This window comes from Mirounga leonina, unplaced genomic scaffold, assembly GCF_011800145.1.
Source record: "Mirounga leonina isolate KUSES-001 unplaced genomic scaffold, KU_Mleo_1.0 Mir_129, whole genome shotgun sequence".
NCBI lineage: Eukaryota > Metazoa > Chordata > Mammalia > Carnivora > Phocidae > Mirounga > Mirounga leonina.
The window spans coordinates 14738396-14751898 of NW_023270323.1; the positions used below are offsets into that span (position 1 = coordinate 14738396).

The 13503-nt window shown below is 34.3% G+C and overlaps 1 protein-coding gene across 24 annotated transcripts in view; it reads left to right on the forward strand.

Annotated features, from left to right (window-relative positions):
• SEC31A (SEC31 homolog A, COPII coat complex component) overlaps positions 1-13503 on the forward strand; it is an 85907-nt gene that overhangs the window by 41452 nt on the left and 30952 nt on the right. For 19 of the 24 annotated variants that reach the window (XM_035004647.1, XM_035004646.1, XM_035004641.1 and 16 more), the window contains 7 exons: positions 208-282; positions 1622-1660; positions 2160-2237; positions 5037-5112; positions 5540-5718; positions 11820-11946; positions 13089-13234. In XM_035004647.1, the coding sequence (XP_034860538.1) occupies positions 208-282; positions 1622-1660; positions 2160-2237; positions 5037-5112; positions 5540-5718; positions 11820-11946; positions 13089-13234 (720 nt within the window). The remainder of the gene's footprint in view (positions 1-207; positions 283-1621; positions 1661-2159; positions 2238-5036; positions 5113-5539; positions 5719-11819; positions 11947-13088; positions 13235-13503) is intronic. The other 5 variants (XM_035004658.1, XM_035004662.1, XM_035004663.1 and 2 more) reach the window with 2 other exon arrangements.

A 13503-nucleotide genomic window follows, 5' to 3' on the forward strand; every position in this document is an offset into this window, starting at 1 on the left:
AAAGGAAACTATTTTGGGGGTGCTTACACTGAGCCTTCTACATAATAGATATAGAAAGCTTTCGTTGGTAACAGTAGACTTTAGTAGACTTTATTTTTGATAATTTTTAGTAATTCTACTTGGAATTTGATCAAGTAATTAAAAATTTAAAGGCAGAAAAAAAATTTAAAGGCAGATCTTTATTTCAAGATTATGTATTCTTTAAAGGTGAACTTTGAGGATGATTCTCGGGGAAAATACCTTGAACTTCTAGGATACAGAAAAGAAGACCTAGGAAAGAAGGTAAATTTCTGCGAAAGTTAAAAGGCTGTGCTTATGCAAGTAAAATATTTATGTAGCCTAAGTGTTCTTTTTATAAACTTCTATACAGATAATCTCAAATCACTCAATAAATATTTAATAAGAATTTGTGTTTGGTTGCCAGAATTCCAAATACATATTATTAAATGTGTAATTCCACCTTGTACCTGGGTTTAAAAACTGCCAGAACCACCTTGACTCCAAACTTGATTTAAAGAGCTGTGTCGTATCAGGTAGAATTGGGTCTTGAAAGATAAGAGGCTATCAACTTCAAACATTGGAAATAACACTTGGATTTTAAGAGGGTGTGTAACCAGTAGCCCCGGGGGAAAAGAAAACGAGGGAACTGTTAGAGACCACCCCATGTTCACTACAGCTTAAGTGATGAAAAATAGAGTACTGGTTCAGCTTACCACAGTTTTCTACCCTCGCTGTTCATGCCTTTAGCCCACATTCCCAAACTCTGTATGGAGTTTGTCCAGCTGACAAATAGCTAGTAAATATTTTGGAACGAGGGCAATTTATTGTACTGAACCTGAATAAACAAAAGTCCAACTGAGTCACGTAATATTTTAACTTAGAAAAAGATCCCCTTTTAAAAAGAGAAAGTCGTATTCCAGTTTTACATTTTTGTTCTCAAAGAGGGGCTTCATTATTATTCATTCCACAATATTGACATGAACAGCACGAAAAACTCTGACTTTGGAAACATTGAAGGAGGTATTTTAGATTCATTGTGTAATTTGTATTAGCCCTTTGTTCTTTGAAAGTGACTGAAGTTTTCTGAAGCATTGAAGATTGCCACATACGGTGTACAGCTTAGATACTGCATACTCTGAGCAGTGCCAAGCACGTTGAAGATGTCACATCACAGGCCCACCACTTATCGGCTATGTGTCTTTGCTCATTCCTTTAGTTTTTTTATATTTAATTTTATTACTAGTCTGAATTTCTTGGTGCTATAACTTTTATAGGTTTGTAAAAGGTTAATATGAAAGTTTTACTAAATACCTAATAGCAAAAATGAGGAAAAAGAATCTGATTGTCAAAATACTTCTAATAGCAGTTCTTTCAGTAGTGAGTACTTGAAGAAATTTTTTTAAATTAATTATAGTTATTTAAAGGAAAGTAGAAGAAAACGTGCTTGTTTTGAGGTTAGGTTTGTGACTGAATAGCAGATTTTAGTCTTTCCTTAAACACCCCATCCCTAGTCTGAACTTTGGTGGATTTTTGCCAATGAAAATGGAGAAAGAGGTGAGCATTTGCTATATGCCTTGAAATAGAATTCCATGTAGTAGGTGAGTTGTTGTTTTTATTTCAGATTGCTTTGGCCTTGAACAAGGTGGATGGACCCGATGTGGTAAGAAGGCCTTTAAAAATAGCTACCTTCCAAAATTTGGTTTAGGTCATAACACAGAAGGAAATGTAATTTAAGAAATGTGTCTGTTTTATTGCTTTACAGTGTAAAAATAAATGCTGATTGTAGATATTTTAATAAGTGAATTCTCATTTTAAAATAGTATAAGTTTAGCTGGGAGAGAGTATTCATTCCTTTCTCTTGATGGTACTTGAATTTTGCAAAAGAGGAAAAACAGTATCAATGACTGCTCAGATACTTAAGGTTAAGTAAGATCTTTGTTCCTGGGGGACATTTGGTAGGAAAAAAAGGAAGGTCTTAGTAGTAATGGCTCTTTTCTTTTCCTCTGATAGTATTTCTTAAATCAGTTTACTTAGTGTTCCTTCTTATGATTAAACTAGCTCTGAATGTTGTTGGTTGGGTCTTTTGTCTTTCTTAGTCACTAATATTCTTTTAATGTTACATTCTTCAACTTCCCTTGTAATTGTTTTGTGTACCAAAGGCTCTTAAAGATTCTGACCAAGTAGCACAGAGTGATGGGGAGGAGAGCCCTGCTGCTGAAGAGCAGCTCTTGGGAGAGGTACTTATTTCTTTCCTTTTTAATTACATTGGGAAAATATGTGATATTTGTTTATCTCACACTGAAATATGGAAAATTTGCATAACTACTTGTTCCAAAATGAAGTTGGAATATATTGTTTTCTTAGAGATTTTGGGGGTAGGAGTTTGTTTACTTGTTTGACAGAAGTATCATCTATGAAATCTTTAGTTCTTTGACCTAGCTTCTGGATTATGTATTTTAAAATTAACAGTTGACATGAGATTGACTTAATTTGGTCAGATGGATATCAGCATGTCAAAATGAAAAGAGATCTTACTCAGAAATCCACAGTACATTGCATGTAAAGTTAATCTTTTTTCTTGACACATTAATATTTAGGGCCTGCTATCAGTGGCAGAGGCTTCTAGATTAGTCTTGAACTTTGAATCCAGGCATAGAATTTTTCACTAAATAAACTGTCATGATTTACTGATTGTCATGAAAAATGTGTCACGAGTTGTAGTTGACAATTTTTATAACCCATTAAAAAGAGTCCTTGAACACAGAGTTGTATCATTAATTTTTTTCCTTTTGTTTTTCTGGGGTTTTTTTTTTAACCATTACTAAATAATTCTGTGCTTTTCTTGCTTTCTAGTTATATTTCATCTTGGAAAATTAATCAACAAGTTCTTGTTTCTCATCTCATCTTTGACTTTTTCATTGTTCTTTCTGATATGGAAATACTCTGACTATAGAATGTTTCTTACAATCCTTAGCTAAGTTATAAGAATAATTCGTCAGTAAATTTAGACTTTTACAAGATAATTATTAAAAAACACTTTCCATAGAAGTAGATCTAACATTTATTTAACCTGAGAATAAAGAATATGAGTAAAATCTTTGTAAAAATTTGAACTAATTTTGGTAATACCTATTCAGAATTGTAGGATACATTGAAGGAATGTACTTTCATCTATGTACAACTAGATTAACTATGTATTATCAAATAGAGGACCATTTGGAAATACACCTATGAATTAATAGATCAGAATAATATGTACTTAACAAAATGGTAGTCACCAATGTGTACTTTCAGAGTATTTGAAAAAATTTTGTTTAGGGAGGTAAAATCTTCCCCTTTACCTTGATGATGCTATCTATCAGATATAGTAGTTTATACATTGAAAATACTCAACATGTAATAAGCTATTTTTTTCAGCCTTATATTTCAGAAGTCCATGAATAAGGGTTTATTAATTGTTTCTTCAAAGACAAATTTGAAAAATTGTGAGTTAAAAAAAAAAGGTTTTTTAGTTGTTAGTGAATATAATCAGATCAGTATCTGATTATTTATTAATGTGAATAACTTAAGCTCTAAAATTTTTTTTTTTTTTTAAAGATTTTATTTATTTTTTAGAGAGTGAGTGAGCAAGAAACAGCATGAGAGGGGAGAGGGTCAGAGGGAGAAGCAGGCTCCCCGCTGAGCCGGGAGCCCGATGTGGGACTCAATCCCAGGACCCTGGGATCATGACCTGAGCCAAAGGCAGACACTTAACCATCTGAGCCACCCAGGCGCCCAAAATTTTTTTATTTGAGCTTTTAAAGTTCAAAAATGCTTCTCTTTGGTTAGGGAAAGAATTAAGGTTATGGTTATTCTCCTGTAATAGTATTAACTAATTAAGCATTATTTACAGATGATGCTACGCTGTGCCCTGCACTAAAATTCCCCAATCCAAAAATGCCCCTGACTTTGAATACTAGGCACTCACATTCAGATGTGTAGGTAACGCGATCACAGAAGATAGGTATTTTATCTCATGCAAGACAGCAATGTTTTTCTTTCAGAATTTCTCTGTAATCTCTGATACAATTTATTTTTGTCTTCTTGTGAATTTTTATACATAGAAAGCATTTAAACTATTTTCCAGCAATATGCCTTCTTTCTGTTTCTTTTCTTCTAAAGAAAGAAAATATAGAATTTCTTTTTACTCAGTCTTACAGGTAGTCTCAGGAGTTTATAACAGAACTGTGTATCTTTTTACCAGACCAACCTGCTATTGCAGGTATGACTAATTTAAGAGAATACAAAATCTGCAATTGAATTTGAGTATATTCATATAGTCTTTTATGTAGCATTTGTACAAGGGTACCAGGTGATTTTTTTTTTTCAAGACTGGTTCAATTAAGGGCGCCTGGGTGGCTCAGTTGGTTAAGCGACTGCCTTCGGCTCAGGTCATGATCCCAGGATCCTGGGATCGAGTCCCACATCGGGCTCCCGGCTCAGCGGGGAGCCTGCTTCTCCGTCTGACCCTCTCCTCTCTCATGCTGTTTCTCTCTCGCTCGCTCTCTAATAAATAAATAAATAAAATCTTAAAAAAAAAAAAAAAAAGACTGGTTCAATTAAAATAAAAAGACCTTATAACTAAATCTAATGATTGGACAGAAATTTTTAGACATGTAGAAAATTTTAGATGTATAGCAGCAGGGTTGCTTTAAAATCTAAATACAGTAAAATTAAAAACGTGTATTTTGCATGTTTCAGGCTATTCTTATTTGAAGTATCTAAGAAAACAAAGATTCTTCAGTAATTTCTGAGCTACCAGTAATAGATTATGTACCCTTAAGGTTTTTTTTAACATTATTCCTGATAACCTTGTATTTTATTTATGATTGTATAATGGGAGTTAATACTTAGGAAAGTCTTGGATCTGAGAACTTTTCTGGAATACTTGGTATGTCATTTAGTTAGTAGGTGAATAATCATATATAAATCTTGTGTTGCTAGTAAATTATTCCAGTTTCATTCTGGCTAAATTGCTGTCCTTTCCATCTCTTTAGTGCATTAAAGAGGGAAAACAAGAATCTGAATTTCTACCATCAGCAGGAGGAACATTTAACATCTCCATCAGTGGCGGTAAGTACCTATTTAATTTTGATTTTTAGCTATTTGAAAGCAAATAGGCCCTAAGCTTAGGTTACAAATGTTTTGTCGCAAGTGGTAGAGGGTTGAAAAGAAGAACTCAGTTATTTAGTATATGTAATCAGTCTCTTGGAGATAGTGGTATGTTCTGACATCTCTGTGATAAACAACTGTATAACAATCTCTATTACTCCAGTTTAAAGAATCTGAAAGATGTGTTATTTTACCTGATTTTACTTACATGCATCTCAGTATATTTCCATAGACCTCAAAAACTTTTGTTAGAAATTAATCCACTAGTAATATTCAGAAGTTAGCATTGTTTTTTCCTTTGTGTGTACATGTAAAAATTGATATGTATAGGATTTTTTCTTGTAACAAAAACTTTATGTAACTTGGATGTATTATTTCCTCATTGCAGATATTGATGGCTTAATTACTCAGGCTTTGCTGACGGGTAACTTTGAGAGTGCTGTTGACCTTTGTTTACATGATAACCGCATGGCTGATGCCATTATATTGGCCATAGCAGGTGGACAAGAACTCTTGGCTCAAACGCAGAAAAAATATTTTGCAAAATCCCAAAGCAAAATTACCAGGGTATGTTATTTTAAAAATAGATAAACTGTAACACCTGTTATAACACTTATAAAAGCAATACAGTCTTACTAAAGATAACTGAAATGCAAAAAACAGTAAAGAACAAAAAACCCAGTCATAATTCCTTGAACCAGAAATAGTTATTGTCAATGGTTTGGCACTGTTATTATTTTTATTTTTTGTACTTTGTGTATATAACTTTTTTAATGAAAAGTACTTTTCATTTTTTTATTGTAGAAAAGTTAGAATATAGAAAAATATAAAGATAAAAATTTTAATTTTAAAATTCTGATTCTTCCATCAAATTGGTACATACCCTTTGTACCTCTTCCTATGTATTTGTAGAATTTTTAAAAACAGAATCAGGCCCATATATGTGTATATATGTGTGTAGTTTTGCTTATAGATATTGCCACTTACGTTGTAAATGGTTTACCATTTCATTAAAGAGTCTTACAAAAATTTTTAATTGCTCTATGTTTTATAGTAAGGATATATTATTTCTCTTACTTTTGAGGTGTTTAGGCAGTTTCTAATATTTTCCTAATACAGATAAGATAGTGATAAACATCTTTGTTGTGCCCAAGGATTTTATGTGATTTCTAACTATTTAATGAGGCTGTAAGTCCTAGGAAAGGAATTTTTGGTGCAGAGAATCTGAACATTTTTAAGGCCCTGCTTAATGTTACTAAATTTCTTTCCATAAAAGTTGTCTCAGTGTTCAGTCCTGTCAGCATTGGTTGCTGTCAGTCTCCCCTGCCTTATCTTATGTCACTCCCTCCCTTTTATCTTTCAGCCACACTGGCTGCCTTTCAGTTCCTCAGACACTCTGTGTGCCTTTCTCCCTTGGGACTTTGCACCTTGTGTTCCCTTGCCCTGGAATGTCGTGGTTTTTTTTTTCTTTTCTTTTTTTTGTTTTAATTTAAATTCTAGTTAGTTAACATACAGCATAATACTAGTTTCAGGTGTACAATTTAGTGATTCAGCACTTCCATACAATACCTGTACTCCTTAATCCCCATCACCTATTTCATCCACCTTCCCTCTGGTAACCATCAGTTTGTTCTCTATAGTTAAGAGTCTCTTCGTTGGTTTGCCTCTCTCTCTTTTTCCCCTTTGCTTATTTGTTTTGTTTCTTAAATTCCACATATGAGTGAAATCATATGGTATCTGTCTTTCTCTGACTGACTTATTTTGCTTAACATAATACTCTTTAGCTCCAGCCACATCATTGCACATGGCAAGATTTCATTCTTTTTTTATGGCTCAGTAATATTCCATTGTCTGTATATACCACCTCTTCTTTATCCATTCATCAGTCAGTGGACAATTTGGGCTCTTTCCATAATTTGGCGATTGTTGATAATGCTGCTAAAAACATCAAGGTGCATTTATCCCTTCAAATCAGTATTTTTGTATCCTTTGGGTAAATACCTAGTAGTGCAATTGCTGGATCGTAGGCTAGTTCTATTTTTAACTTTCTGAGGAACCACCATTCTGTTTTCCACAGTAGCTGCACCAGCTTGCATTCCCACCAACAGTGCATGAGGATTCCCCTTTTTCCACATCCTTGCAACATCTGTTGTTTCCTGTGTTGTTAATTTTGGCCATTCTGACAGGTGTGAGGTGATAGCTCATTGTAGTTTTGATTTGTATTTCCCTGATGATGAGTGATGTTGAGCATCTTTTCATGTGTCTGTTAGCCATCTGTCTTCTTTGGAAAAATGTCTATTCATGACTTCTGCCCATTTTTTAATTGGATTATTTGGGGGGGATTGAGTTATATCAGTTCTTTATATATTTTGGATACTAACCCTTTATCAGATATGTCATTTGCATGTATCTTCTCCCATTCCATGGTTGCCTTTTAGTTTTGTTGATTGTCCTTCGCTGTGCAGAAGGTTTTTATTTTGATGAAGTCCCAATAGTTTATTTTTGCTTTCGTTTCCCTTGCCTCAGGAGACATATCTAGAAAGAAGTTGCGACAGCCTATGTCAAAAAGGTTACAGCCTGTGTTCTCCCCTAGGATTTTTATGGATTCTTGTCTTATATTTAGGTCTTTCATCCATTTTGAATTTATTTTTGTGTATGGTGTAAAAAAGTGGTCCAGTTTATTCTTTTGCATGTTGCTGTCCAATTTTCCCAACACCATTTGTTGAAGAGACTTTTTTTTGCCATTGGATATTCTTTCCTGCTTTGTCAAAGGTTAGTTGACCATATAGTGGTAGGTTCATTTCTGGATTTTCTGTTCTGTTGATCTATATATCTGTTTTTATGCCAGTACCATACTGTCTTGATGACTACAGCTTTGTAATATACCTTGAAGTCTGGAATTGTGATGCCTCCAGCTTTGCTTTTCTTTTTCAAAATTGCTTTGGCTATTCAGGGTCTTTTGTGGTTCCATACAAATTTTAGGATTATTGTTCTAGCTCTGTGGACAATTCTGTTGGTATTTTGATAGGGATTATGTTAAATGTATAGATTGCTTTGGGTAGCACAGACATTTTAACAATATTTGTTCTTCCAATCCATGAACATGGAATATCTTTCCATTTCTTTGTGTCATCTTCAATTTCTTTCATCAGTGTTTTATAGTTTTCAGAGTACAGGTCTTTTACCTCTTTGGTTAGGTTTATTCCTAGGTATCTTACTATTTTTGGTGTAGTTGTGAATGGGATTGATTCCTTAATTTCTCTTTCTACTCCCTCATTTTTGGTGTATAGAAGTGCAACAGATTTCTTTACCTTGATTTTGTATTCTGTGGCTTTACTAAATTCCTGTATCAGTTCTAGCAATTTTTTGGTGGAATCTTTGGGTTTTCTGCATAGAGGATCATGTCATCTGCAAATAGTTAAAGTTTGACTTCTTCTTTGCCAATTTGGATGGCTTTTATTTCTTTTTGTTGTCTGATTGCTGAGGCTAGGACTTCCAGTACTATAATGAATAAAAGTGGCGGGAGTGGACATCCTTGTCTTGTTCCTGACCATAGAGGAAAAGCCCTCAGTTTTTCCCCATTTAGGATGGTATTACCTGTGAGTTTTCATATATGGCCTTTATTATGTTGAGGTGTGTTCCCTCTAAACCTACTTTACTGGGGGTTTTTATCATGCATGGATATACCTTGTCAAATGCTTTTTTCTGCATCTACTGAAAGGATCATATGGTTCTTATCCTTTCTCTTATTGATATGATGTATTGGTTAATTTGCGAATATTGAGCCACCCTTGCAACCAGGAATAAATCCTATTTGATCATGATGAATGATTTTTTTTTAATGTATTGTTGGATTCAGTTTGCTAGTATTCTGTTGAAGATTTTTTGCATCTATGTTCATCAGAGATACTGGCCTGTAATTTTTTTTTTAAAGATTTTATTTATTATTTTTTTGAGAGAGAGAGTGTGTGAGCGGGAGGAGGAGCAGAAGGAGAGGGACAGTCAGACTCTGCGCTGAGCACAGAGCCCTACATGGGGCTCGATCTCACAACCCTGAGATCACGACCTGAGCTGAAACCAAGAGCCGGATGCTCAACCGACTGAGCCACCCAGGCGCCCCTATAGTTCTTTTTTGTGGTATGTTTATCTGATTTTGGTATCAGGGTAATGCTGGCCTCTTGGAATGAATTGTAAGTTTTCTTTTCTGTTTTTTGGAGTAGTTTGAGAAGAATAGGTATTAACTCTTCTTTAAATGTTTGGTAGAATTTGCCTGTTAAGCCATCTGGTCCTGGACTTTTGGTTTTTGGGAGTTTTTTGCTTACTGAATCAGTTTCATTGCTGGTTATTGGTCTGTTCACGTTTCCTATTTTCTATTTCTTCCTTTTTCAGTTTTGGTAATTTATGTTTCTAGGAGTTTACCTATTTCTTCTGGGTTGTCCAATCTGTTGACATACAGTTTCTCATAATATTCTCTTATAATTTCTTGTATTTCTGTAGTGTTGGTTGTTACTTCTCCTCTCTCATTTGTGATTTTATTTATTTGGGTCCTTTCTCATTTCTTTTTGGTAAGTCTTGCTAGAAGTTTATCAGTTTTGGGGCGCCTGGGTGGCTCAATCGTTAAGCGTCTGCCTTCAGTTCAGGTCATGATCCCAGGGTCCTGGGATCAAGCCCCGCATCGGGCTCCCCACTCAGCGGGAAGCCTGCTTCTCCCTCTCCCACTCCCCCTGCTTGTGTTCCCTCTCTCGCTGTGTCTCTCTCTGTCAAATAATTAAATAAAATCTTTAAAAAAAAAAAAGTTTATCAGTTTTATTAATGTTTTCAAAGAACCAACTCCTGGTTTCATTGATCTGTTCTATTGCTTTTTTTAGTTTCTGTATCATTTATTTCTGCTCTAATCTTTATTATTTCCTTCCTTTTGCGGGCTTTAGGCTTCATTTGTTGTTCTTTTTCTAGCTTCTTTTAGTGTAAGGTTAGGTTGCTTATTTGAGATTTTTCTTGCTTCTTGAGGTAGGCCCGTATTTCCCTCTTAGAACCACTTTGCTGCATCCGAGAGGTTTTGGACCATTGTGTTTTCATCTTCATTTGTTTCCATGTACTTTTTTTTATTTCTTTTTTTAATTTCTTATTTGACCCATTCATTGTTCAGTAGCATGTTATTTAACCCCCATGTATGTGTGACCTTTCCAGATTTTTTTTTGTGGCTGACTTCCAGTTTAATAGCATTGTGGTCAGAAAAGGTGCATAGTATGACTTCATTCTTTTTATATTTGTTGAGGCCTGTTTTGTAACCTAATATATGACCAATTCTGGAGAAAGTTCCATGTGCACTTGAAAAGAATGTGTATTCTGCTGTTTTAGAATGGAATGTTCTGAATATATCTGTAAGTCAATCTGATCCAGTGTGCCATTCAAAGCTATTGTTTCCTTGTTGATTTTCTGTTTAGATCTGTCCATTGATGTGAGTGGGTTATTAACTACTATTTTTGTCTTATTATCAATTACTCCTTTTGTGTTTGTTATTAATTGTTTTGTATATTTGGGCACTCCCATGTTGGGTGCATAAATATTTACAATTATTATATCTTCTTGTTGGATTGTCCTCTTTATTATTATATAGTGTCCTCCTTTGTCTCTTGTTACAATCTTTGTTTTAAAGTCTAGTCTGATATTGCTATTTCAACTTTCTTTTGATGTCCATTTGTGTGACAAATGTTTCTCCACCCACTCACTTTCAATCTGCAGGTATCTTTAGGTCTAAAATGAGTCTCTTATAAGCAGCATATAGATGGGTCTTGTTTTTTTATCCATTCTGACACCCATGTCTTTTAATTGGGGTGTTTAGTCCATTTACATTCAAAATAATTATTGATAGATATGTATTTATTGCCATTTTATTATTGTTTTGTGGTTCCTGGAGATTTTTTCTGATCCTTTCTTGTCTTTTTTTCACATTTTGCTGATTTTTTTAAGTGGTATATTTGGATTTCTTTCTTTTTATTTCTTGCATGTTTTTTAGTGGTTTTTGATCTAGCATTACCATTAGGTTTGTATATAGCCTCTTCTGCATATAGCAGTCTGTATGAAGTTGATGTTAGTTTAAGTTTGACTCATTCTTTTATCCTCTCCTCCCCATTGTTTATATATGTTATTATATTTTATGTCCTTTGTGTGTGTGTGTGTGTGTGAGAGAGAGAGAGAGAGAGAGAGAGAGTGAGTTCCTTGACTCATTTTCGACTTCTGGGGTATTTAAGATAATTGGATAATTACCTAGTTGTATACACAGGACAAGGTAAGCCTAGGGTCCTTCTACTCCTCTGCCATCTTCCTGTTTCCTGACCTGTTTTTTTCTTGAGGAAGTTAATTCTGACTTCATATCTCACATGTACTCCATCAGACCAGGTCATGTTTCCCTGTTAAATGTTTTGATAACACCCTGTACTTTTCCTTCCCAGCCTATTTATAAAATATGTTTGTTTGATGTTGTTTGAGGAAAAATAATAACCATCTTTTATGTCAGTTGGTTCAAGGATATACTTCACTTTGCTGCTGCTTTATTCTGCATGAAATACTTTGAATAGTAGTTTTGAATGATATGATTGATTAGCCAGAGTTAATTTTTACTAATAGACCAAAGGCTTTTAATTCTCCCTTTATTTTCCTTTCTTAAGCTAATTACTGCAGTGGTGATGAAGAACTGGAAAGAAATTGTTGAGTCTTGTGACCTTAAAAATTGGAGAGAGGCTTTAGCTGCAGTATTGACTTATGCTAAACCAGATGAATTTTCAGCCCTTTGTGGTAAGAAAATGAGCCTTATAGTTATATTTATATTATGTATATGGCATAGCATATTTTAAATAAAATTACTGAGAGGTATTATTAGAAATTTTTGCAAACCAACTAATCACTCCATAAGAAAAAGAAGTTCTCATTTGAATGCTTTTCTCAGAATTATTAACTACATTATTTCTCCATACCTAGTCATTATTTTTAATGATTTTGGTTTCAGGCGGACCAGAGTTGGAATCTTGCCTCTGCCACTTACTAGCTGTCTGACCTAGGAAAGATTACTTTCTAAGCCTTAGTTTATTATTTGTAAAATTGCATGTAATCAGCTTTCACTTAATAAATATTAGCTTGATAGGGGCGCCTGGGTGGCTCAGTCATTTAAGTGCCTGCCTTCTGCTTGGGTCATGATCCTGGGGTCCTGGGATCAAGCCCCACGTCAGGCTCCCTGCTCAGTGGGGAGTCTGCTTCTCCCTTTACCTCTGCTGCTCTCCCTGCTTGTGCTCTCTCTCTCTGTCAAATAAATAAAATATTAGCTTAATAAAATTAGTAATTATAGCATTTGAATGGAAATTACAAATTACCGTTAAAGGCCATGACTAGACTGGTGGCTAAGGAATGATACTCCTTATTTGTAAGAACAGAAGCTTTAGGCTGCTGGTATAAGAACAACCGACCATTTGCTACCTTGAAAGCATTATGAGAATATGAAATTTATAAGGTATTAACTTTATTATCGTAAGTAATTTATAATAGTCCTGCCTACCATTGATGTTCATTCCAAATGTGCCATATTGTAGTCTACTACTTACACAAACATCAGATACAATGAAATGGAGTTAAATGTTCATTAGGATTTTTCTGTTCAAATACTGTTCCCATTTATTATTTTTTAATATAATTAATGGAAGTTCATTCTATAGCTAGGTATATAGAATCTTGTCAAGCCATTTATTATATACAGTTAGTCACACACTTCCATTCTTTGAACAAATAAATATTTACTGAGCATTTACATAACAGTGATTTTGTTTTTACTGCTCATTGGTTGTGAAATTTAATTCATACTTCTGAAAATATTATTGGCCTACTTATAATTTCATATACAGATTGCTTTGAGTATAATCTTATTTTGTTTTCCTCTTGATCTTTAGATCTTTTGGGAACCAGGCTTGAAAGTGAAGGTGATAGCCTCCTGCAGACTCAAGCATGTCTCTGCTATATTTGTGCAGGGAATGTAGAGAAACTAGTTGCATGTTGGACTAAAGCTCAAGATGGAAGCAGTCCTTTGTCCCTTCAGGTTAGTATCTTTGAAACTTTGTGTTGTCTTTCACCCTACTTATATTCTAGAAATTGATTCGTTCCAGAAATTCATTGCTTTCACCTTCATTATCTATGTTTTAGAAGTTCTTTTGCTAGATAATTTATGTGTCTTTGTAGCTATATTTGGAGGGACAAAGTATGAAATGATGGAATAGGTAAAATGGGGTCACAACTGTTTATGAAATCAAGGTTATAATTTGGTAGTTTATTGGGGGAAGCAGATGGCAGTAGCATGAAAACAGCCCT